The sequence below is a fragment of the Onthophagus taurus genome, chromosome 1 (genome assembly GCF_036711975.1).
Source record: "Onthophagus taurus isolate NC chromosome 1, IU_Otau_3.0, whole genome shotgun sequence".
Lineage (NCBI taxonomy): Eukaryota > Metazoa > Arthropoda > Insecta > Coleoptera > Scarabaeidae > Onthophagus > Onthophagus taurus.
This window is the reverse complement of record NC_091966.1, coordinates 5,265,066-5,291,287: the sequence shown is the minus strand read 5'-3', so window position 1 is coordinate 5,291,287 and position 26,222 is coordinate 5,265,066. Positions and strand designations below refer to the sequence as shown.

Genomic DNA, 26,222 nt, shown 5'->3' with positions numbered 1-26,222 from the left:
TTTGAAATTATATATTGAGCGAATTCAGTGCCACAATGATACAGATAAAGTTGGTTATCAACGGTGACGTTTGTTCTAGCTACATAGTTGTCCTAGATATTTCCTAAAGCCTAAAAACTTTGAAGATCCATTAAAGAACGAAACGAAATAACGGATGTGAGTTAGTTTTTCATAGATCAGTTATGTGCACAAAGTAAAAGTACTCCCAGATAAGTGTCAAATGCAGATGTAGTAATGAGTCTGCATTTACGAAATGGTTTTGTTAGATTTTCTGCATGTTCACGTTCTTCATAACACAATTGTTTTTTATTGATGTCGCGAATTATTATATTACACATTTCTGCTAACATCAACATTTTGAATGTATGTTGAATACTAGGACCATAGGTTACCTCCTATGAACAGAGAAGGCTCTAAACATAAAAGATCCATCTCAATCAGATCACAGCCAGCCTGGGAGGCGAGTCGTTGACTATAAAGCCGCTAAGAGGATGTCCTCAAGTGGGAGTGCTATCACCTTTATTATGATACCTGGTGGTTGATGAATTGATGAACACCCTAACAAAAAAAGGATTTAAGAATCAGAGGTATGCTGATGACCTGGTAATCACAATCTGAGGTAAATATGATGCAATCATAACTCAACTAATGCAGAAAGCCCTGCAACTCACCAGTACCTGGTGTAGAAACAATGGGCTCAGCATCAATCCAAATAAAATCAAAATAGTTCCTTTTACTCGGAGAAGGAAGCTACAAATAAAAGCATCCTCCATTGAAAGCAGAACTATTAACCTCAAAACAGAAGTTAAATACGTAGGGGTAATACTAGACAGTAAGCTAAACTGAAACTCACACTTAGACAAGGTGAGGAAAAAGGCCACCATGGCAAACCAGATCTGCCGCAGGCTCCTAGGATGGGACTGGGGTCTCAAACCACGAATGGCTCATTAGGCCCACGTAGCAATAATCAGACCCATGGTCGCCTACGCCTCATTGGTTTGGTGACCAAAAACAAAACTTAAGACAGCACAACAACAGCTGGCACAAATCCAGCGGTTAGCATGTGTTAACATAACGGGTGCAATAAGATACTGTGCGACAGCTGCTTTGGAAGCCCTACTCGGTCTCACACCGCTCCATTTATATACACAAAAGGAGGCACTGAAAACACACTGAAAACAGTTTCTTCACTCAAGTTGCTGCAGGGCAACCTCAGAGGACATCTCGAAATCCTCAATGACACATGTCTAAATCACCTGATTGAAATTAAAACGGACCTTATACCGACAGAATACAATTTCAACCAGCCGTATAAGGTCATATTTAGAAGCAGGGATGACTGGGCGAAACTAAAAAGAGGAGCCCTAGCCTGGTACACCGATGCTTCAAAGACAGTTAGATCCGGAGTAGGCATGGGCATCAGTGGAACAAATAGCCACATTAAACTGCCCATTGCAGTTTGCCCATTGGACATAACAATTTTCTAAGCAGAAGTTCTTGCTATAAACTTCTGCACCGCTTTGAACCTACAGAAAGGACAGAAAGGTGCATCCATAAATATTTTCATAGACAGTCAGGCCGCCTTAAAGGCAATTAAGGCCTGCACGTGTGACTCCGCACTGATCAGAGAGTGTATGATGAGTGAATGATGTTACCCTATGGTGGGTTCCAGGTCATAGCAACATTGAGGGCAATGAGAAGGCGGACAAACTGGACAAAGATAAGAGAACACGCCCTTCATTGGACCTCAACCTGGTTGTGGACTACAAAAAGGCCACCTAAAACAAATAATCAACAATTGGGGGGTCTCAAAGGTAGCCTTACGCTGGAAAGAACTTCCAGGTCACAGACAAGTGAAGAGTATGATAACTCCGTCGCAAAACAAAACCAAAGAGGTTTTATGCCTCAGCAAAGAGGATATAAGGACGCTCTCAGGTTATCTGACCGGCCAAGCGCCCCTAAGATACCATCTCTTCTACATTGGACAAGTTGAGGATCAAATTTATCGACTTTGCAACGACGAGTCAGAAACAGCTGAACATATACTGTGCAATTGCGTCGTCAGAGGCCGTCTAAGACACAACATTTTCGGTAAAACTCTCTTGACACCTACCGACATAAAGGTTCAAGACCTCAGGGTAATACTAAGGTTCATCAAGGACCTACATTTACCCTAAACCTTTGGAGGGCTAAAGTTAAAATAGATCTTATAGGTCACGGTAACGAGAGGGGACACTCCCCTCAGCCCGGCAGCAATAATAATAATAAGACATTAGGTTTTATGTGTTGGTCTAGTGTTAGTGAATCTGAGAATATAATATGGCAGAAATCTACGGGGTTATAGTGGTTGATCTGTCCAAATTGTAATATTTGCAAGCTGTATAATTATTATTTGCAGAAAATTCAACTGGATCTAATATTTTCAACTCTTCATTTGAATTACTTGCAGCAGGGTCATGTTCTGGGAATTGTAATTTCTCTGCATCTGAATCTATATGTATATATTTATAATGTTATTTACAATGATGTTATTTACAACATTGTTAATGTATATTTATATTCACTTTGTTATCTGCACCATTGCTTTCTTTTTCTATCTCACAATAAACGTTCATAAGAATATTGTCCATCTGGATTACCAGCTTCTAAAATTTCCTCCATTTATCGATTCCTGGGTCATAAAAATGGAAATATCCAAAGCTAACAAAGACTTAGACTACTACTAACAAAGACCAGTTTTTGATGGAGTGTTAACCCTTTGCGTCCAAAGAAGTCAAAAATTTTGAAACTTTGTGACAGAATTAAAACGCTACCAAATACACTTAATAAAGGCCTTTGGAATCAATTTTAGCAAAATCTGACAATCCCTACATTCTAGGGGGATAATGGTACTTGAGAGTACCGTCAGGCATTAAAATATATTTTAGTGATATTGCAGTATACAAAAACTATTATTGCTAATATAAAAATAATACATTTTTTATTACGTTAGAAAATAACTAACACTTGCTTAAGCTAAATAACATTATGATGTTCAGAAAAACAGGGCTTTCTTTCATTACAACATAAATACACATTGCAGTACATTTTGAGTGAGGTCTGTACTGAAGCTTTGGCAGAACAATTTTCACACCATCCTCTTTCTTTTCCAAAAGTAATCCAGTGCGAACCCAAGTCTTACGTCGTCAGTAACAGAATAGCAGAACTTTCTTCTGTTGTGTAACTGGGCTGGTGAACTTGCGCTACGACATTTTCGTAAATTTGTATATTTATTTATCAGACCAGTTTTAGGAGATTTTCCCTGATACACATCAAATTTCTTTATATGCCTATATAATATCCTTATCTGCTAAGCACCAGAGCTTATAACTCCCTTTTACGGGCTTCGTGGCATTGAATTGTTTCATACTTGACCTCCCTTTGAAGATTATCATGGATTCATCCACAACCAACTGCCTAGTGCCATGATAATAACTGAAGAACTGACGGTTAAATGTTTCAAAATACGGACGGTTCTTGTATAATTTATCCGTATTGTTCTTAAAAATAATGCTGTTATCATTGATATGCAGATATGATAAAATCTCATGAAACCTGTTACGGGTTATTGTTCGTATGACAAGTGGTACACCCAAGTCTTCAGCATTACTCCAGAAGAGTTTATAAGAGCTTGGCAAACTGTGATAACTCATTAAGAAATGTATGCCAAGGAAATACAGCAACTCTTCTTCTTTCAAGTTTAGCGTTTTATTCCTTTGAGTGGCGTACAAATTACTTTGAAAGCTAATACCCATCTCTAGATAATCGTATCCTAGAATTTTAGTCTGTTTTTGCCGTTTTCTCCATTTTGTATCAATTTCTGCCTTGTTCCCCTTCTTGGGCCCTTTGCCACGTACTTCTACTAATTCAATCTCACTTTCCTCATTTTGTTTAGTTAGTTGTTCCACTTCTTCATCTTTCAGCATAGGTACCTCACTAGTACTAGTAATAATAATGTCATCTTCTATGTCTGTCTGTTCAGAATTATTACAATAGGAGATTTTCTAATTCAACACAAACGTTTTTAGCCTCAACCAAAAGTTCTTCATCAATTAAAGCTTTGTTCAAGTATTCGCTTGGCTCATTTTTAAATCAATCTCAATATTGTACCTATTATTAAAAGAAAATTAATCCTTTATGTTTCTTTCAAATACATTTAAGACTATTTATCATCATGCACATCTAGTAGTATCTAGTAGTAGTTACGAAATCTGCTCATCTCTTTACCAGCTTATGATTAACAATCAGTCAAGCCAGTCAATTAATTGTTGATAGTTTCCAGATAGTATCTTCTTATTGATAGTTCGATCAAATAAATGGGCAGTAGGTTATAATTTTCTGTCAGTATACTAGTTCATTCTTACACGTGCGTTAAGTTATATCGCAGCCTCCATAAGCAATTTGCACACTATCTAGCAGATTAATGATATTGATAGAGTAACGATTCTTTGTTTGTCAGATTTGATGCTATTGACCATAAAACATTTACAGCAGTATTAGGTTGCTTGAGATTTAACATCAAGATGAGTTTCGTTGATAAGATAAGTCATTCTATACTGATCAAACATTTACAACTTCAACTTAGAGGAGTTCAAAAATAAATTTCACTTCACAAAATTCATCCAAACACTCAAAACAGCTCTGGTGTTTGGTTCTATTATCATAACTTTTCCATGTATAGATCAAAATATTATATGTAGATGTATAATAAATATATAGGTGACACAAAAATTCGAGAAAGTTTTTTAATCCTTACCCGATTTTTATAAACTCATACCGTTGAATAAATTTTAGTACAACTTACCCTGCAATACCCCCTGATTCCATGTGATTCGCTAAAGTAACATCGTCGCTCCAAACATCGAACTGCCATTTCCTTAGACCTAAAACCCCGCAAAGAACATTTCCTGTGTGAATCCCAATTCGCATATCCACGTTGAATCCCGTTGCTTCTCGAACAAAACTAATGAACAAAGCGAAATGATAAAATTGATTAAAGCCGTGTACATGATATAAATTAAAAGCTATCTCTTCATTCAAAAACGTAATGCGTGTTTGAAACAAACCACAGAATCCATGGAGTACGTAAAGGGATATTCATTTATATATTTCACAAAGGGTATGAAGAAACAATGGGGTTGAGGAACAAACAAACGATGTAATTTAAATTAATTTTATATAATTTTTTATTTTATTAATATTCAAATATTAAATTGCATTAATTAACGCAATTAGAATAACAATTAATAATTAATTCATTGTCGTACACGAGTTTACGAGTACTTACACAAATTGAATCCAATTACCATAGATAATTAAGCTAGTCAATTTCATGTTTCCAAAGGCAGAGATAAGAGGAGAAAATAGGTGTCCAACCTTGACCGTACAAACACGCGACTCTAATCCATAATGTTTATTTTGAGAGATTTTACAACGCAGGTTGTTCATTTTAATTACAACAAAAAAAAATTTAAACACTCTAAATACCTGTTAATAATAATTATTGTTGTTTTAACGATAATAATGTTTGGTCAGATGTTATCTTTGTTTTGTTGCGTCAAAGTATTACAATAACGTATAAAGTTTACACACGTCTCACTCTCATCATCTCGCATCCTCTCTCATGTTGTGTTCACCCGACTAAACTAAACCGACATAGTTTTCAAATTACTACTCTCTACATACTGTGTAGGTTAGGTAGAGTGAATGTATTTGGATTGTTTTAGATGGAGCTTACCGTATTGCATCGATCATTTGCAAACCCATGTTGACGCAGTTATAGGCGTGGTTGGGTCTGGATACAGGAAGACCGGATACGCAGTAGTAACAATCGCCCAGTATTTTGATCCTCATGCACTGATTGTCCTGAAACAACGAGAGGGCGAGAATGTAAATTGCGTGATTCCCTTTTGATAAGGTTATCAGCACCAACAGCGACCTGTGATGTACTTTGGTTGGATGTTGTTTGTAAAAAATTGCAATTACCGCACGGTATCCCCGGTTCATGAATAATGCACATCCGGAACGACCGAAACATTGTGTTATCGTGGTGAGTTGATATTTGCGCTCGAAATTGTCCTGTCGGTGTCCTGTAAACGGACGTGGACGAGGTAGAGGAGTTTTCGACAGTTGCGGGAACTGTAATTCACTTTGCACGGTACCAACTTTGTCAACAAACGGGAATTTGGGGTTGTTTGATAAAGAAATTCTTACATTTTGGATTTCATTTTGCATTCTTGTTGTAGTTAGATTTATGTTGCAATTAAAACTTATTACGTAAAAATTTTTATGAAGGATGTGCATCCAATGACTTAACTCTAATTGGATAATTAGAGTTAGATTATGATTTGTATTTCAATTTCAAAGTGTATTGGAGTAAAACAGTTTTCTCTAAACCTCATTTTCAAAAAATGTCGAAATAAAATGGACGATTTTTAAATATTTTATACAGGGTGTCACACAAAAAAACGCCCCAACCTGTAACTCAGTTATTTACATTCCGATTTCCATGATCCAGGTATCAAATGAAATGGTTTTATAAATACTATGATTTATGCTACAAATAAATTTTTTCCAACGCCATCTTCAATTACAAGCGTTATTAAACATTGATGCGTATATTTTTCTTCACGTCATTGGATAGAGATTGTTTTTCTGAATCCATTGATGTACAAATTGTACATTACAATTTGTACAGTACAATTACATGCATTTTAAATGTAATTTTAGCAGAAAAAAGATACCTGTATATACAGGTTGTCATACAAGAATGCCGCAAGCTGTAACTCTGTCATTGACATTCCGATTTTCATGAGCGAAATATTAAATGAAAAGGTTTATTATATAATTATCAACTTTTTTTGAAACAAGTTACAAACAATTTAAATAAAACAATACGATGTATGATTAAACTTCTTTCTTGCTATATTTTTATTCAATTCCTCGGTACCGGTTTCAACCTAATTTATAAGGTCATCATCAGCCGAATCAAAATTAAAAAGATAAAAAATAAAAAATCTATAATCAGAAAATTCTTTTGGGTTTTTATGGTTTCTTTTTCTTTATATATTTCGTTAAAAGGTTATTTGTGTCTGTTAAAATTCTTTTGAAACATGTTTATTTTATAACAGAGATCTTATTATAATGCAGTTTATATCTTGTTTCGTCCAATTATTTTACAGTGTGTAGAAATTTTAATATGTTATAACATTTTTTTTTTAATGTTTACATGTGTCTCCATTTTGTAAAGACTATTATTTGACCGTAAGTTAAAATTCTAATTATAGATTTTTTTTATTTTTTATCTTTTTAATTTTGTGTCGACTAACTTGTTTAAAGAATTTTTGTAGTTGTGATTTCTTGGTCATGTAGATTCGGCTGATGATGACCTTATAAATTAGGTTGAAACCAGTACCGAGGAATTGAATAAAAATATAGCAAGAAAGAAGTTTAATCATACATAGTATTGTTTTATTTAAATTATTTAAATTTAATCTTGCAACATGGATTTTACCCATTTTAAGTTACATACAGCCAAATTGAAATCAGCTATTTTCAATGGTTTTATAAAGAAAACTGTTCATCCAGTAAGCTTATAATTCGCTATAAGCAATCCTTAAACATCCTTTTATAACCTCAAAAAAAGCCACATCTCAATTTCAAACTATATTGGGGTATAAAATTTTTTTATTAACCTCAATTTGCAAAAAAGTCAAATTGAAAAGGGTGATTATTAAAAATTTTTATAAAAAAAACCGTTCAACTTAAACAGTTAAAATTTGGTATAACGTAACCTCAAGGCATCTTTTATAATCTTAAAAAGGATTTATTTTAAAATTCAAGCCCATTCTGGAGAAAAGAATATTTTTCTTTAACCTTATCTTCAAAAAACGTCAAATTTTAATTCATGCTTTCAATTTTGCTTATAAAAATAAATTATTCAACTTGGTAATTGTAAAATTGCTATAATGTAACCTCAAACATTCCTTAATCACCTCAAAAAAATTTATTTTTTAATTACAAACGGATTTGGAGAAAATAACTTTTTTGACATTATTTACAAAGAGCCAAATTGAAATCAGCTATTTTGAAATGTTTTTATAAATAATAAATTGAAAATATTTCGTATTGAACCAAGGAAGCATAATCCATAACAATTTCTAACTTAACTATTACTATCTTTGAAGAATAGAACGAAAATCGCCAAAGCTCCATTGCAGATGATTTGCATTAAAGAATTTATCACTGCTCATAATCTATAGCTGATGGAGGATTATGACATGTACGAAAATTATTTGTTTTGAACCATGCAAGCATAAACCAAAACCAGTTTAACATAAATATAACCATTTTCTAGGAATTAAGTTAGATTTGCCAAAATTTGTATTTTCTGTAAATAATTTATCACTACTCAATAGTGATAGAATATGATGATATATGCGAAAATATTTCGTTGAGAACTAAGGAAGCATAATCCATAACAAATTCTAACCTAACTATTACTATCTTTGAACCATCTTTTAGGGATCATCACTTTCTACGAATAAGGCTGAATTTAATAGTTATTTTGGGTTGGGTTGCAATCTCTATATCATGGGCATTCGAAGGCAACATAATAGAGGGAACCAATAATGAAATATAGAAAAAGAAGACTGTTTATAAAAAAACCGTTTAACCTAGACAGTCAAAATTTGGTATAACGTAACCTCAATGCATCTATTATAATCTTAAAAAAGATTTATTTCAAAATTCAAGCCCATTTTGGAGAAAAGAATTTTTTTCATTAACCTTATCTTCAAAAAACATCAAATTTAAATTCACGCTTTTTAATTTTGCTTATAAAAATAAATTATTCAAGTTGGAAACTTAAAACTTGCTATAATGTAACCTCAAACATTTTTTAATCACCTCAAAAAAAACTTGTTTCTTAATTACAAATAAATTTGGAGAAAAAAAAATTTGGACACAAGTTATAAAGAACCAAATTGAAATCAGCTATTTTTAAATGCTTTTATAAAGAAAACTGTTAACCCAGTAAGCTTATAATTCGCTGTAAGCAATCCTTAAACATCCTTTTATAACCTCAAAAAGAGCCACATCTCAATTTCAAACTGTATCGGAGTATAATATTTTTTTATTAACCACAATTCGAAAAAACGTCAAATTTAAATTGGAGATTTTAAAAAATGTTTATAAAAAAAACCGTTTAACCTAGACAGTCAAAATTTGGTATAACGTAACCTCAATGCATCTATTATAATCTTAAAAAAGATTTATTTCAAAATTCAAGCCCATTTTGGAGAAAAGAATTTTTTTCATTAACCTTATCTTCAAAAAACATCAAATTTAAATTCACGCTTTTTAATTTTGCTTATAAAAATAAATTATTCAAGTTGGAAACTTAAAACTTGCTATAATGTAACCTCAAACATTTCTTAATGACCTCAAAAAAAACTTGTTTCTGAATTACAAATGGATTAGGAGAAAAAAAAAATTTGACACAAGTTATAAAGAGCCAAATTGAAATCAGCTATTTTTAAATGGTTTTATAAAGAAAACTGTTAACCCAGTAAGCTTATAATTCGCTATAAGCAATCTTTCAACATCCTTTTATAACCTCAAAAAGAGCCACATCTCAATTTCAAACCGTATTGGAGTATAACATTGTTTTATTAACCTTAATTTGAAAAAACGTCAAATTGAAATTGGCGATTTTTAAAAATTTGTATTAAAAAACCGTTTAACTTAGACAGTTAAAATATGGTATAACGTAACCTCAAGGCATCTATAATAATCTTAAACAGGATTTATTTCAAAATTTAAGCCCATTTTGGAGAAAACAATTTTTTTCTTTAACCTTATTTTTAATAAACATCAAATGTAAATCGACGCTTTTTAATAGTTTCATAAAAAAGTTATTCAACCTGGAAGCTTTAAAATTGGTATAATGTAACCTCATACATTTCTTAATCACCTCAAAAAAACTTGTTTCTTAATTACAAATGGATTTGGAGAAAAAAAAATGTGTACACAAGTTATAAAGAGCCAAATTGAAATCAGCTATTTTTAAATAGTTTTATAAAGAAAACTGTTAACCCAGTAAGCTTATAATTCGCTATAAGCAATCCTTAAACATCCTTTTATAACCTCAAAAAGAGCCACATCTCAATTTCAAACTGTATAGTAGTATAACATTTTTTGTATTAACCTCAATTTGAAAAAAGGTCAAATAGAAATTGGCAATTTTTAAAATTTTTTTATAAAAATACCATTTAACCTAGGCAGTTAAAATTTGGTATAACGTAACCTCAAGGCATCTACTATAATCTTAAAAAGGATTTATTTTAATATTCAAGCCCATTTTGGAGAAAAGAATATTTTTTTTAACCTTACCTTCAAAGAACGTCAAATTTAAATTCAGCCTTTTAAATTTTGCTTATAAAAATAAATTATTCAACTTGGAAACTTAAAAATTGGTATAATCGAACCTCAAACATTCCTTAATATAATAATTAAACCGATTTGGAAAAAAAACAATAACGTACTTTTTAATGTGATATATTTTGTGGTGATTTAAAATTAAAACATACATTTTTAATCCCCACCTAAAGTTAATTAGCAACCTTGAATTTTTCAATAATCTAAATGGGAATAACCCGGATATTTGCCCCTCCATCTAATATTAAATTGCTTTCCAGGCAAATGGAACCCGTTTAATACACCATGAGTTTAATGGAATTTCCCCGACGACAACGGTGAACGACGAGGTTTCACCAAATAAAACAAATCGGTAAATCCCGCATATTGACATTTTCCGGATTGAAACTGTTTTAAGTGTTATATAAAGAGGCGGTTACACTCACCTGCGCTATCTGATCGAATCTTCCAAACAACTCGTTCAAAGTTTTGACAAGATCTGATGCGGACAACTGTTCGGAAAGCGGCGTGAAGTTTACGATGTCTGCATATAGAATGGAGACATTGTTATGTCTTTGGACGTACATCTCGTGGAAACTCTGCTTGTTTGTAACTTCTTGGCAAGCATCCGCCATTTTTAACATGATACTTCTTTTTACCTAATAATTTTTTATCAAAAAAAAATCAAAAAATAAACTTAATTTTTACCTCAGCTGCTATATACGCTGGAATAACACTTAATAAAAGTTGTTCTTGTTGTTCCTTTTCACATTCGAGTTTAACTCGGGATTCTATACAAGTTCTCGTTCCTACAAACGTTTTCCTGTGGGCCGATTCGGTCATATATCTGTAATATAACCCGGTTGCGCTCGCAGTTAGTAACAGCATAGTTTCCGGAATTAACTAGAATAAAGAAGAAAAATAAAGGTTAGACTATTTTATCCAGTGTTTAATCGCCAATTACAATTTATGAAAAGGGTCGAAAGAGTAATTATTTTAATTACGGCCCTTCTTTGAACCTTTCCGATCGAGGGCGTCTTTTCATTTTCTCCCGGATTAAGACTTTTTTTTTAACCTTTGATAAAGTTGGGTTAATCACCAAAGCACCTAAAAAGGTCGTCTTTTTCCTTAAAAAAATAGCAAAGAAGATCGTTAAGGAATAATTAACCCGTTATTCGAATAATTTAAATTTTAAAATAATCCAAAGAAAAAATAGAGACTGCAAGAAAAGTAGATAAATTAATTTTAAGAGTGGATATAAAATTGCTATAAAATTTAGAATCTTCTATATAACATAAGAAGACTGTAATTTAATACCCTTCACATCATGAAGCTTGATTAAGTTATTCTCCTACATTTCCTGCTAATCCCGCACAAGGCGAACGAGTCGAATTTTATCTCCGTTTTAGTTCCTACAGGAAACTTTATTAAATTCGACGTGAATCCACTTCTTTACATCATTCAACAAGATAACTCTATTTCTACTGAATAATTTTTATTGACAATTTGAATAAATAGATAATTTTCTTACCTGCATATAATAAGCGTGGTTGTTCGAATCGTGTTTATAGACGATCGATGTAGCTAAATGGGCGACTGTTATAACTGTGGCTAAAGTTAACGCGATCGGTTTTGATATTGGCAACATCGTGTGCACAGCGAGTAATAAAGCGAATAGAGGTAAAGGAGCATGTCTTCCGGCTAGTAGAAGGGTTGCCGTTGCGACCACAACGGTAATTAGAAGGGATGCTGCTAATGACCACGCTTCCGATTCCATTACGATGGGAAATTGAGAGGCGATCAGTGTGGCCACCATAGCCAAGGACACTATCGACATCACTACGATTGGTAGTCGATTATCTTGGCTACCCTGAAATATAATAATAACTAAATTAAAAATTAATATTTAAAATATCTATTACTTAACATCATAAATTCAATTCAAACTTTGTTTCCTACTTTTCCTACTTATTAAGGATTTAGACAATTTATGGATTAAATAAACTTTTTATGGATATGCAGAGAGAAAAATGTGACGCCACTCAACTCAGCTGCAGCTCGTAAAGTTTTATATCCAGGCAAGACCGGGACAAGCTGGATAGAATAACAATGGGGAAGGCATAACGAGAGTTCCAAAATACAGTGTGTTAATAAATTATCGAACCCGACGTTATCATTGCAAGTATGCAACCAATATCACAGTAATGGTATTGCAATACGCCATTTGCGTATTCAGATATATTCAGTGTAATATTGGTTGTATACTTGCAATGATGACGTCGGGTACGGTAATTAATTAACACACTGTACAAAAATGCAAATCAATAAATCCAAGTCATTAGAATATCGAACACAGAAAAAGAAGAATGGGTGTTTACCAATCGCTCTAAATCGAGTGCCAAAACAAGAAATTATCTGTTAGGTTGAGACAACTATTCGCAAGATGCCAGGGGTAAAACTTTAATATATTCGTCAAGGCATCGCATGAGTGTTAAAAACATCCAAACTACCAAAGTCCAAGTTGACAGTTGGTGAAAATGAAGCTTTATGTAGTATAAGTAAGAATTTACATTGTTATCTTGTAGTTATTAGTGTTATCCATTGTTATCACTGTAGACAAAGGTGGCTGTATTGGATTCAGACACCTATAGGAAAATTAAAAAAGATTCCACAAATAAAATAATTAGGACGATGAAGAACTAAATTAAGCCGCCGGATATTCCATCGCAGGAACAGAAAAGCTTCTTTGTATAAGCACCAGTAGCACCAAGGATGTATGGTTTACCAAAAATCAGTTTTGTTTGTCATCGATTTACTTAAGTAACAAGAAGAGGTTTTTCGCCAATATGAAGAAGCAGCTATGAGATTGTTGATAGCACCGATCATCGCCAACTCAACCAGTCTTTTAGAACCAAAGTTATTGCTACAATATGTGAATGATATTTTTGTTATGTGGTAGCATGCTAAACAAACACTTGACAAGATATCAGAAATTCGTCCACTTTTTCATAGAGCAACTATAATATGCGATGGAGAAAATTTGAAGGATGAAAAACGATTTCTAAATGACGCATTATAGAAGATAGGTCGAAGGATCCAACTGACCAAAACGAGAAGAAGCCAGAGACAGCTAAGAACAGATAGCCAGGTGACTAAAAAAGGACGACATTGTGGTGTGATATCTTCTCTGTTCTTTGCTCATAGCAAAGAATAAATTTCCTCTATTAAAAGGGTCAGGAGTCTATAGACTATCGTGCAAAAGATAAAATGGGGATAAATAAAACTCTTGAAAAATATGCTCTTTGACTAGTATAAGTTCTACTATTTTTTATAGTTTCAATATTATAAATTTCGATTTAATTTTAAGTAGCTTTCGGCTGATGATAGGGACTTATCCCTGAAACGGGTTCCGATTTGTGTCATAAAATATAAGCAAGTTAGAAATCAAGAGTTTTCAATCAAGAGTTTTATTTATTACCATTTTATATGAAAGATGAATAACAACCTAAATTAAAATAGGAAGTACAAGTTAGTTGTGATTCCGATTTCAGTAATTTCGCTCTCTAATGTGATTTTTTAGGACTTCAAATACTCCATTGGTCCGATGATGTCATGCTCCGCCCTGAATAAAGCACATTAATTCGAAACCTAGGTGACTTTTTATAACATATTGTAGACATATTGCTCAACAGTAGTGATGGATATAGTGATGGGATATTAGGCATCCCCTTCGGCCCGATATCCGGTTATAATTTCACAAGGATTCTTCAAGAAATTAATTTTATAGCGAATTTTGCAAGTTATCGATGAAAATTGCAACATCGAAAATTTTATCAAGAATTCAAATATTGTTTTCTCAAAAACGAAAAGTTATTTTTCAAAACGTTTTGGTTCATTGGAAAGAGGATGCTTTTATTAATATTTTGGAAAATTTTCATATTCATATTCCAAGAAATCGATTTTATACGAATTTTTAAAACTTAATCGGCGAAAATTGTAAAATTCGAACAAAATTGTCGATCATTTCAAAAATTTATTTCTCAAAAACTGAAAGTAATTTTTCAAAACGGCTTTTTGCATTAAAAAGAGGATACTTTAATTAATAATTGGTGATGTTTCCACAAGGATCCTGCAAGAAATTAATTTTATAGCGAATTTTGGAAATTATCGATGAAAATTGCAACATCGAAAATTTTATCAAAACTTCAAATATTGTTTTCTTAAAAACTAAAAGTTATTTTTCAAAATGGGTTGGTTCATTGGAAAGAGGACACTTTTATTAACATTTTGGGAAATTTTCATACTCATATTCCAAGAAATCGATTTTATACGAATTATTAATATTTAATCGGCGAAAATTGCAAAATTTGAAAAAATTACAATTAAAATCTTTTACACTCATTTATACTTCTACAAGCTGTATCTATTCTTCCATTTGCAGAATCTCGACTTCCACTAGCACTGTATAGTCTGTTACAAGCACTATCTAGTACTTTAAAAGCAGTAAATAGTACCTTTCTACAAGAAGTATATAGTCTTTTGCAAGCAATATTTAGCCTTCTACTAACTGTATTTTGTCTCCCATTGGCAGTATCTAATACCCTGCAAGCAGTAAGTAGTCTTGTATAAGCAAACATTAGAAGCATTACCAGCTTCTGGACTTCCATTAGCAGTGAAAGTGTGTAGTCCATTAAAAGCAGTATTTATTTTACTTTACAGATCGATATCTTCGTAACCGCTCAATAAAAAAAATCGCGGTAAAATTTGTTGTAATTACTGAACATTTCTACGTAACATATGTTAATTTGAAAATTTTCAGATCCGCGGTTTTCTTTTTATCGCGAGTTAAATGAAAAAGTACACGATTTTTTACAGTGCCGGCAACTTTATCTACTTTGCGATTTTTTTCTCAAAAACTATCTGACGAAATAATTTTAATTTTGAACAGGTTTCAAATCAATATATGTTACACAGAAATGTTCAGTAATTACAACAAACTTTACCGCATTTTTTTTTATAGTGTGGTTGCGAAGATATCGAAATGTAAAGTAAGGGGCCTTGAATTTTGGCACCGATAGTACTTTGAAAGTAGTAAATCACCCACTGCAAGTTGTTCTTAGTCTTCTCTAGGCAGTATCTAGTTGTCTAGATACAGATATGTCTTGGCTTTTTACAAGATGTATTTAGTCTTTTGCAGATATATTTTGTCTTTTGCAAGCAGTATCTAGTTTCCTACATAAACAATAAAAACTAAGTATAAGTAAGTTAAGTATTTATACTTTTATAAACTGTATTTTCTCTTCATTAGCTGTATCTAGTATGCTTCAACTAGTATCTAATACTCTACATGTAATAAGTAATCTTGCGCAAGCAGTCTTTACTTTTGTATTACCAGCCTCTAGATTTCCATTAGCAATGTATAGTCTGTTACAAGCAATATCGAGTACTTTGTAAATAGTAAATAACCTTCTGCAAGTTATTCCTAATCTTCCATTAGCAGTATCTAGTAGTATGTCAGCAGTGTGTAGCTTTTTATGCAAGCAATAAGTAGTCTTGTGCATGGAGTGTCTAATCTTGTATTACCAGTCTCTCGTCTTCCATTAACAGAATGTAGTCTGCTACAAGCAGTATCTAGTTCTTTGCAAGCATTATATAGCCTTCTGCAAGTTGTTTTTAGTCTTTTACTAATGGTATCTGGTCATGTTTCAGCATTATTTGCTCTTCTGCGAGGAGTGTCTAGCTTTCTAGAAGAAGTATGTTGTCTTCTGCAACCAGTATTTAGTGATTAGGCCGCAATAACTGGTCTGCGGCGGGCAGTATCTCGCACTCTACAAGCAATAAGTAGTAGTTTGCAAGCAGTCTCTCATCTTTTATTACCAGTAAGTACCTAATCTACAGCAAACAGGATCTAGTCCAGTACAGCAGTATCTTTTATCGTCTCTCATTCGCAATTTCATCTATCATGTAGTCATTTGTTAGCAACTATCTTCTGCAAGCAATATTTAGTATTCTGCAAACAATATCTAGTTTGTTTCCAAATAATATCTAGCCTTACTCAACAGTATCTAATCCTGAGACATCGGTATTTCAAATTCTGTTTTTTAAAAAACTTCTGTTTCAATTTTTATAGTTTTAAACATATGTGATAAATCAAAATGTCTGATGATGACCTACATTTAGGTCGAAATAATAGAAACGCCGAAATAACATAAAAAGTTATTTTGTATTAATTTATAAGATACACTCTTTCTAAATCCTCATTAAGCTGGTTATAGCTAAATATACCAACATAAATATAACATTGATTTCTTAATTATTAATCATAAACCCAGGTAGATATACGCAGAGAGAGCGATATAACAGATTATGTTGTTGATTATAACGTAGGTAATTTAGGGATTTAATCAACCTTCACACGTCTTACACCGGAGGGGTTATCCAAGATTACTTTTTAATGAACTTAGAAGAACATTCAACGGGCGAAGACAACCTCCGGAGAATTTAACCTATTTATGGCAGTTTAAAGTTTTCGTTTAGTATTAAAACGTCCTCTGTGAGAGAGATCGAACTCGAGCTTGATTCCCCAAACGTAAATTGTCGAAGCTATAATTTAATTCCCAAGTCCATAACGTGACCTAGTGGTAAAGATAAAGAGAGATGGTTCATTCCCAAGAGCACTCCAAATTATCCATCCCCGGAGTCGTGTGCTATGTTCGACGTCCAAAGAGGATCAACACAAAGACGATGGCGTCGGCCGGTTTTCAACGCAAATATTTGCAAGACAATTTGGTTGAATAATTGCATAATCGATTCCGCGATGTTAACCTGGCGGATTATTTGGAACTGGAAATGTTTGAAAATTTGTTCGAAAATCGAACGCAAATTTCGACCGCAAAGGGTAATTCGGGATTAATCTCTGTTTGGGGAAGTGTAATAAAATGGAATTTCGAGGGTGAACTTCATTTCCTCTTTGTATATCGACTAGGATACCAATTAAAAGTTTTTAGTGTGTTATTTTAATTAAACGGGATAAAGATAAACTTATCTATCGTACTGTTTAAGTTTAAATTAAAATTATTCTTACCTGAGCATATAAAATAATAGTTGTGATTAGAAGAGCAACACAGCTGAGTGCGGATACAGTTAAGCAGGATAAAAAGAGGGAATGCTTCAATCCGACGCAATACCTCCGGTACAAAGTTTCCAGTTCCATGACGTCTCCTAAAATAGAATACAGGACGTACTTTAAAACAAATAAAAAAAGATTCTGTTGGCGATCGCACGACATGTGTGTACATACTGCGAAACACGCAGTTAAAATTAGACTTAAATTAAGATTTATTAATCGGATAATGTTGAAGAGGAGACAATGTGACGTGAACAATTTTTATTTCTTAATGGCGGTTATGTTCCTTTTCTGACCTTTATCAAAAGACTAAAAAAGAATCCAAGCAATTATTTTTCATTAATCAGCTTTTTCGCATAAAGATTTATTTAAAAATTTAAATTGGAACGACTCCAAATAAGAATTTATGATAGTAATCAACCGTAAAAGTTGGTGTTAATGTAAAAGTAATAAAATGTGTCAGCGTGTATATCAGTTTTATGGGTACTAGGTTAGATAAAATGGAAAATCTGCTAAATGAGTTCAAATATATCTCAAAAAATTAGTTATCTGTTTAATCAAATCAATACCTCACACCAAAAACAACTACAATTACTAGAGTTGGGTGGCAGTGGTGGGATTATTCAAATTAGGTCCGCAAATTCATAACGATTTCTTGATTGGTCGTGTTACCTCTAGGACGTGGTAATCGATTGGAGATGTTTAGAAACGATACAACTGATTCTGACATATATTCATGGTAAAGAACACATCGCAGAAGCACACGAGATGTAATTCCAAGAATGTGATTTAGCTCGAAAGCTGATGGCAAGTTCTAAGAAGTGAATTAACAACAGTTTCTGATTGCAATAACAGAAACTACCCGAAAGAGACTCCACATTAAATATCATATTAGGAAAAAATGTTTATCTTTAACCTTATTTTCAAAAACTTTTTATTAAAAAATCTGTTCACCTGGAAAACTTAAAATTTGTTGTAATCTAAGCTTAAACATTTTTCTGTAACTCCAAATAGTTTCATTTCTTAATTCGAAACCGGTTTGGAGAAAAGAATGTTTATCTAAAAACCTTAAAATTTGGTATAAAGTAAGCTTAAACATTTTCTTATAACCACAAAAAGTTTCATTGCTCAATTCCAAACGGGTTTGGGAGAAAAAAATTTTTTCTTAACTTTAATTTTAAAAAGCATCAAATTCCAACTAGCGTATTATAAAATTGCCTTGTAAAATAAACCGTTAAACCTGGAAACTTCAAATTTGGTATAAATTAACTTCAGTAATTTTCTTTCAACCTCAAAAACATTTATTTCTCAATTTCTAATTATTTGGGAGAAAACGATTTTTTTTTAAGTTTATTAAAAATAAAACATGAAATCTTTTTAAAAAATATATTCAATCTGGAAACTTAAAATTTGGTATGACCTAACCTCAAGTAATATCTTGTGATATTAAAGAGGTTTTATTATTCAATTCCAAAGCGTTTCAGAATAAAGCGAAAATCTCTGAAATATCCAATTGGATAGCTTGCATCAAAGAATTTATCATTGCTCCAAAACTATAATCGATACAGAAAAATGTTGTTCATAAAACTTGTACATATTGAACCAAAAAAGCTTCCTTTATGACAAAGTTTTAGCCTAGTTATCACCATTTTTCAGGAATGTAGCGAAATTCTACAAAATGTGCAACTGGATGACTTGTATCAAAGAATTTATCATTACTCCATAACTATAAACGATGAAGAAAAATGTTGTGCATAAAAATTGTTCATATTGAACCAACAAAACATTCTTTATAATAAATTTAGAACCTAGCTGTTATCATTTTCTAGGAATAAAACGGAAATCTCCAAAATGTCTAAATGGATGGTTTATATTAAAGAGTTTATCACTACTCCATAACTATAATCAATAGAGAAAAATGTTGTGTATAAAAATTGTTCGTATTGAACCAACCTAACATTCGTTATAATAAATTTTCAACCTAGCTGTTATCATTTTCTGGGAATAAAGTGGAAATCTCCGAAATGTTAAAATGGATGGTAATATTAAAAAGTTCATCACTATTCCAAAACTAAAATCGATAGAGAAAAATTTTGTTCACAAAAATTGTTTATATTGAATCAGAAAAACATTCTTTATAAGAAACGTCTAGCCTAGCTATTATCATTTTCCAGGAAAATGCGGCAATCTTCAAAATGTCAAAATTGATGTTTCATATTAAAGAGTTTATCACTACTCCAAAACTAAAATCGATAGAGAAAAATATTGTTTATAAAAATTGTTTATATTGAACCAGAAAAACATTCTTTATAAAAAACTTGCAGCCTAGCTATTATCATTTTCGAGGAAAAATGAGTAAATCTCCAAAATGTCAAAATGGATGCTTTATATTAAAGAGTTTATCAGTACTCTAAAACTAAAGTCAATAGAGAAAAATTTTCTTCATAAAAATTGTTTACATTGAACCAGAAAAACGTTGTTTATAAGAAATTTCCCGCCCAGGTACTACCCTTTTCTAGGAATAAAGCGGAAATCTCCGAAATGTTAAAATGGATGGTAATATTAAAAAGTTCATCACTACTCCAAAACTAAAATCGATAGAGAAAAATTTTGTTCACAAAAATTGTTTATACTGAATCAGAAAAACATTCTTTATAAGAAACGTCTAGCCTAGCTATTATCATTTTCCAGGAAAATGCGGCAATCTTCAAAATGTCAAAATTGATGTTTCATATTAAAGAGTTTATCACTACTCCAAAACTAAAATCGATAGAGAAAAATTTTGTTCACAAAAATTGTTTATATTGAATCAGAAAAACATTCTTTATAAAAAACTTGCAGTCTAGCTATTATCATTTTCGAGGAAAAATGAGTAAATCTCCAAAATGTCAAAATGAATGGTTTATATTAAAGAGTTTATCACTACTCCAAAACTAAAGTCGATAGAGAAAAATTTTCTTCATAAAAATTGTTCATATTGAACCAGAAAAACGTTGTTTATAAGAAATTTCCCGCCCAGGTACTACCCTTTTCTAGGAATAAAGCGGAAATCTCCGAAATGTTAAAATGGATGGTAATATTAAAAAGTTCATCACTACTCCAAAACTAAAATCGATAGAGAAAAATTTTGTTCACAAAAATTGTTTATATTGAATCAGAAAAACATTGTTTATAAGAAACGTCTAGCCTAGCTATTATCATTTTCCAGGAAAATGCGGCAATCTTCAAAATGTCAAAATTGATGTTTCATACTAAAGAGTTTATCACTACTCCAAAACTAAAATCGATAGAGAAAAATATTGTTTATAAAAATTGTTTATATGGAACCAGAAAAACATTCTTTATAAGAAACTTCCACCCTAGCTACTATCATTTTCGAGAAAAAAATGCAGAAGTCACCAAAATGTTAAAATTGCTGTTTCATATTAAAGAGTTTATCACTACTCCAAAAGTAATATCGATAGAGAAAAATTTTGTCCATAAAAATTGTACATATTGAATCAAAAAACATCCTTTATGACAAAGTTCCAGCACACTGATCACCATTTTCCAGGAATATAGCCAAATTCTACAAAATGTCAAATATGATGGTTTGTATCAAGGAATTTATCATTATTCCATAACTATAATCAATAGAGGAAAATGTTGTGTATAAAAATTGTTCGTATTGAACCAACCTAACATTCGTTATAATAAATTTCCAACCTAGCTATTATCATTTTCTAGGAATAAAACGGAAATCTCCAAAATGTCAAAAGGGATGGTTTATATTAAAGAGTTTATCACTACTGCAAAACTAAAGTCGATAGAGAAAAATGTTGTTCATAAAAATTGTTTATATTGAACCAACAAAACAGTTTTTATAATAAATTGAGAACCTCACTGTTATCATTTTCTAGGAATAAAGCGGAAATCTCCAAAATGTTAAAATGAATGGTTTATATTAAAGAGTTTATCACTACTACAAAACTAAAATCGATAGAGAAAAATGTTGTATATAAAAATTGTTCATATTGAACCAGAAAAACATTCTTTACTAGAAACTTGCAGCCTAGCTATTATCATTTTCGAGGAAAAATGAGTAAATCTCCAAAATGTCAAAATGGATGGTTTATGTTAAACAGTTTATCACTACCACAAAACTAAAATCGACGAGAAAAATGTTGTTAATAAAAATTGTTCATATTGAACCAGAAAAACATTCTTTATAAGAAATTTTCCGCCTAGCTACTACCCTTTTCTAGGAATAAAGCGGAAATATCCGAAATGTCAAAATGGATGGTAATATTAAAGAGTTTATCACTACTCCAAAACTAAAATCGATAGAGAAAAATGTTGTTTATAAACATTGTACATATTGAATCAAAAAACATCCTTTATGACAAAGTTACAGCACAGTCATCACCATTTTCCAGTAGTATAGCGAAATTCTACAATATGTCCAAATGTATGGCTTGTATCAAAGAATTTATGATTACTCCTTAACTATACTCAATAATAAAAAATGTTGTGCATAAAAATTGTTGATATTGAACCAACAAAACATTTTTTATAATAAATTGAGAACCTAACTGTTATCATTTTCTAGGAATAAAGCGGAAATCTCCAAAATGTCAAAATGAATGGTTTATATTAAAGAGTTTATCACTACTACAAAACTAAAATCGATAGAGTAAAATGTTGTTTATAAAAATTGTTCATATTGAACCAGAAAAACATTCTTTATAAGAAATTTTCCGCCTAGCTACTACCCTTTTCTAGAAATAAAGCGGAAATCTGCGATATGTCAAAATGGATGGTTTATATGAAAGAGTTTACCACTACTCCAAAACTAAAATCGATAGAGAAATATTTTGTTGATAAAAATTGTACATATTGATCCAGAAAAACATTCTTTATAAGAAAATTCCAGCTTAGCTATCACCATTTTCTAAGTATAAAGTAAAAATCAAGAAATTATCAAAATTGATTATTTACATGAAAGAATCTATGACGACACAAAAACTATAAGCGATAAATAAAAAATTTTGTGATTAAAACTTGTTGATATTGAAGTAAAAAAGAATACTTCGTAACAAAGTTCCAGCTCAGCTATTGTTATTTTCTAGGAACAAAGCGAAAATCTCTTTCTATCAAAATTCTTTGTAACAAAGTTCCAGCATAGTTATCAGCGTTTTTTAGGTACAAAACAAAATTTTCAAAATGCCAAAATTGAAATTATAAGGCAATAAAATCAATAAAGAAAAATGTGTAGAAAAGTTATTTACATTGAACCAAAACAGCATGCATACTTCACGTTTATCGTGAGTTAATTTCACTTTCTAATAAGCACATTTTTATATTCAAGCTTTGCATTTTCTAAATATTGATGTACGTTCTATAAAATTATTGGATACTTGAGATGTTGACGATCAAGATTGGGGACGTGATGACACCGTTCTTCCTTGCAAACGTTTCGATGTGTTTGCTAATGTATTCTTGGGAAACGTTTCCTTCTTGGCCACTTTCCAAGGAGTGTTATAAATCCGATTTATTAAAAAGTTACACCAACATCAAAAAATTTTCATCATCAAAATAAAAAAACGAATTCAATATAACCAATATAGTAGAGAATATTAAATAAGCAATTACCGATACATCAATTATATTCCAATATAACGATACCAATAATTGTTTTTGGAGTAGTTAAATTGTTTGCCAATAACGCAGCGTTAACATTCGTTTAATAAAAACCCCATTGCCAACAAGCAATAAACAGAGCATAATATCAAAACGTGTAAACGGGATGTTTGCGTTGTTAGATCAACAAGGACCTGGTTTTTAGTAGCATGTTTGTACAAGCGACTTTTATCGTCCACTTGGCCTTTATTTTTATTGACCATATTCGAACTCCTACTACCTAGTACACTTATTGTGTGGAGTATCCCTACACAAAAATGATATCACTTTTTAAAACCACGCTATACTAATATAACGTAATATATAAAAATTCCTTTCAAATTTAACATCGTTTCGTGCTAAAAGCTTTGCGTAAATGTGAGAATTTCGTGTATCTCCATGTATAGTAAATAATTCATTGGGTGATGTGTCGTGAAAAGAAAGCATGACCTTAAGACCGAGACCTGGTAGTAAAATACTAAAAGCAGGTTCGCAGAATAAAAATAGCACATGAATATAGTTATTCAAATGAACAAGATGATGTAAATAATATACAAAATTATACGTATCGTGTTTGTTAGTTATGTTTTATTTAATGTAAGGTCGAGAAATTGAGATGATAAATTTGAAATGTATCACTTTAACGATGATCGTCAGATTTGCCGGCAACATCAGTGAGGAGCATCATTTCCAGGGGTTCTTCGTTCTACATATAGAACGACTGCCAATCATTCCCGGTGGATTTTCGTCGTCGACGTCGTACACGTACGTCCCAGCTATGTTGAAGCCTAAAGAGATCTATTACGTAAAGCTTGAGATCTTTATACGAATCCCCTGCAGAATTCGCGTGTGCGAGGCATTCGTTTGATGTCGAAGTTTAAATCTCCAAGCAAAAAGAAAATAATAAATGACAAATTCGAAAAAATAAAAGAAAAACAAGATTAGATATTATTTTTTGATTGGAAAATCGAAAAAGTGGAAATATTTAGAAATAAATGTGTTTTTTGATGCACTTTAACTTGGATATCTTGTATTTGAGATGCTTGGCTCATATAGGATAAAGTAATTTCTTTAATAGGAAACGATCAATTTCTAACCACCACTAGTAAGCTGATACTGCAATGGATTTCCCTCGAGAGCTATGTTTTACCGAACTTGGATCCATAACGGATCGTTGCGTGAAATATGGATGCAAGGGAACATCAATTTGATTTCGAAAATTTGCGGTTGGAATTCTAAAATAAACATTTACAGGGCTTCTTCGGCAACGAAGTTTTCCTGCATAGTTTAATTTCCAATGAATTTCTGAATAAAAAAGAATCCTATAAACTAATGAAAAGGAAATGTAAGAAAGAAAAACAGCTGGAGAATTTTTCACATTGTGTGTTTATATACCTAGTACGACCCTGGAGAGGTAAGAAGAATTCGTTTTTCGTATTTCAATCAGTTATTATTCATATTGAGCCACCATTTTCTAGAAATATAGCGAAAATCTACAAAATGTCAAATTTGATGGTTTATGTTATATAATCTGTCACTACTCGAAAATGATAAGTGATAGATAAAAATTTTGTGATTAAAAATTGTTGATATTGAACCAAACAAGATTATTTTATAATAACCTTTCAACCTAGCTATCACCATTGTCTAGATATGAAGTAAAAATCAACTAAAAGTCAACATTGATTATTTACATTAAAGAAGTTACTCTATTCACAAACTATAAGCGATAGATAAAAATTTTGTAATTAGAAATTATTCATATTGAGCCACAAAAACATTCTTTATAAGAAAATTCTAGCTTAGCTATCAACATTTTCTAAAAATAAAGCGAAAATTTACAAAATTTCAAATTTAATGATTTACGTTACAGAATCTGTCACCAGTCAAAAACTATAAATGATAGATAAAAATTTTATGATTAAAAATTATTGATATTGAACCAAACAAGATTATTTAATAACAAAGTTTCAGTCTAGTTATCACCATTATCTAGGTATAAAGAAAAAACATCAACAACATGTTAAAATTGATTATTTACATAAAGAATTTACTCTATTTAAAAACTATAAGCGATAGATAAAAATTTTGTAATTAGATATTGTTCATATTAAGCCACAAAAACATTCTTTATAAGATAGTTCTAACTTATCTATCAATATTTTCTAGAAATAAAGCGAAATCTACAAAATGTCAAATTTGATGCTTTACCTTACAGAATTTGTCATCACTCAAAAATTATAAGTGGTAGATAAAAATCTTGTGATTAAAAATTGTTGATATTTAGCCAAACAAGATTATTTCATAATTAAGTTTTAGTCTCGTTGTCACCACTATCTAGATATAAAGTAAAAACATCAACAAAATGTCAAAACTGATTATTTACATTAAAGAATTTAGTCTATTTACAAACTATAAGCGATAGATAAGAATTTTGTAATTGAAAATTGTTCATATTGAGCCACAAAAACATTCTTTATAAGAAAATTCCAGCTTAGCTATCAATATTTTCTAAAAATAAAGCGAAAATCTACAAAATGTCAAATTTGATGGTTTACGTTATAGAATCTGTGATTACTCAAAAATTATAAGCGATAGATAAAAATGTTGTGATTAAAAATTGTTGATATTGAACCAAACAAGATTATTTCATAACAAAGTTTTAGTCTAGTTATCACCATTATCTACATAGGTATAAAGTAAAAATCAACAAAATGTCAAAACTGATTATTTACATTAAAAAATTTACTATCTCTATTCAAAAACTATAAGCAATAGATAAACATTTTGTAATTAAAAATTGTTTATATTGAGCCACAAAAACATACTTTATAAGAAAGTTCCAGCTTAGCTATGTATCTACATTTTCTAGAAATAAAGCGAAAATCTACAATATGTCAAATTTGATGGTTTACGTTATAGAATCTGTCACTACTCAAAAACTATAAGTGATAGATAAAAATCTTGTGATTAAAAATTGTTG

At 31.4% G+C, this 26,222-nt stretch overlaps 1 protein-coding gene across 2 annotated transcripts in view; it reads right to left on the bottom strand.

The window, feature by feature from the left end:
• LOC111424772 (adenylate cyclase type 2-like) overlaps positions 1-26,222 on the bottom strand; it is a 96,801-nt gene that overhangs the window by 20,216 nt on the left and 50,363 nt on the right. For both annotated transcript variants that reach the window (XM_023058445.2, XM_023058455.2), the window contains exons 2-7: positions 17,540-17,676; positions 11,987-12,325; positions 11,164-11,358; positions 10,902-11,114; positions 5,777-5,904; positions 4,844-5,002 (exon numbers count right to left, since the gene is read on the bottom strand). In XM_023058445.2, the coding sequence (XP_022914213.2) occupies positions 4,844-5,002; positions 5,777-5,904; positions 10,902-11,114; positions 11,164-11,358; positions 11,987-12,325; positions 17,540-17,676 (1,171 nt within the window). The remainder of the gene's footprint in view (positions 1-4,843; positions 5,003-5,776; positions 5,905-10,901; positions 11,115-11,163; positions 11,359-11,986; positions 12,326-17,539; positions 17,677-26,222) is intronic.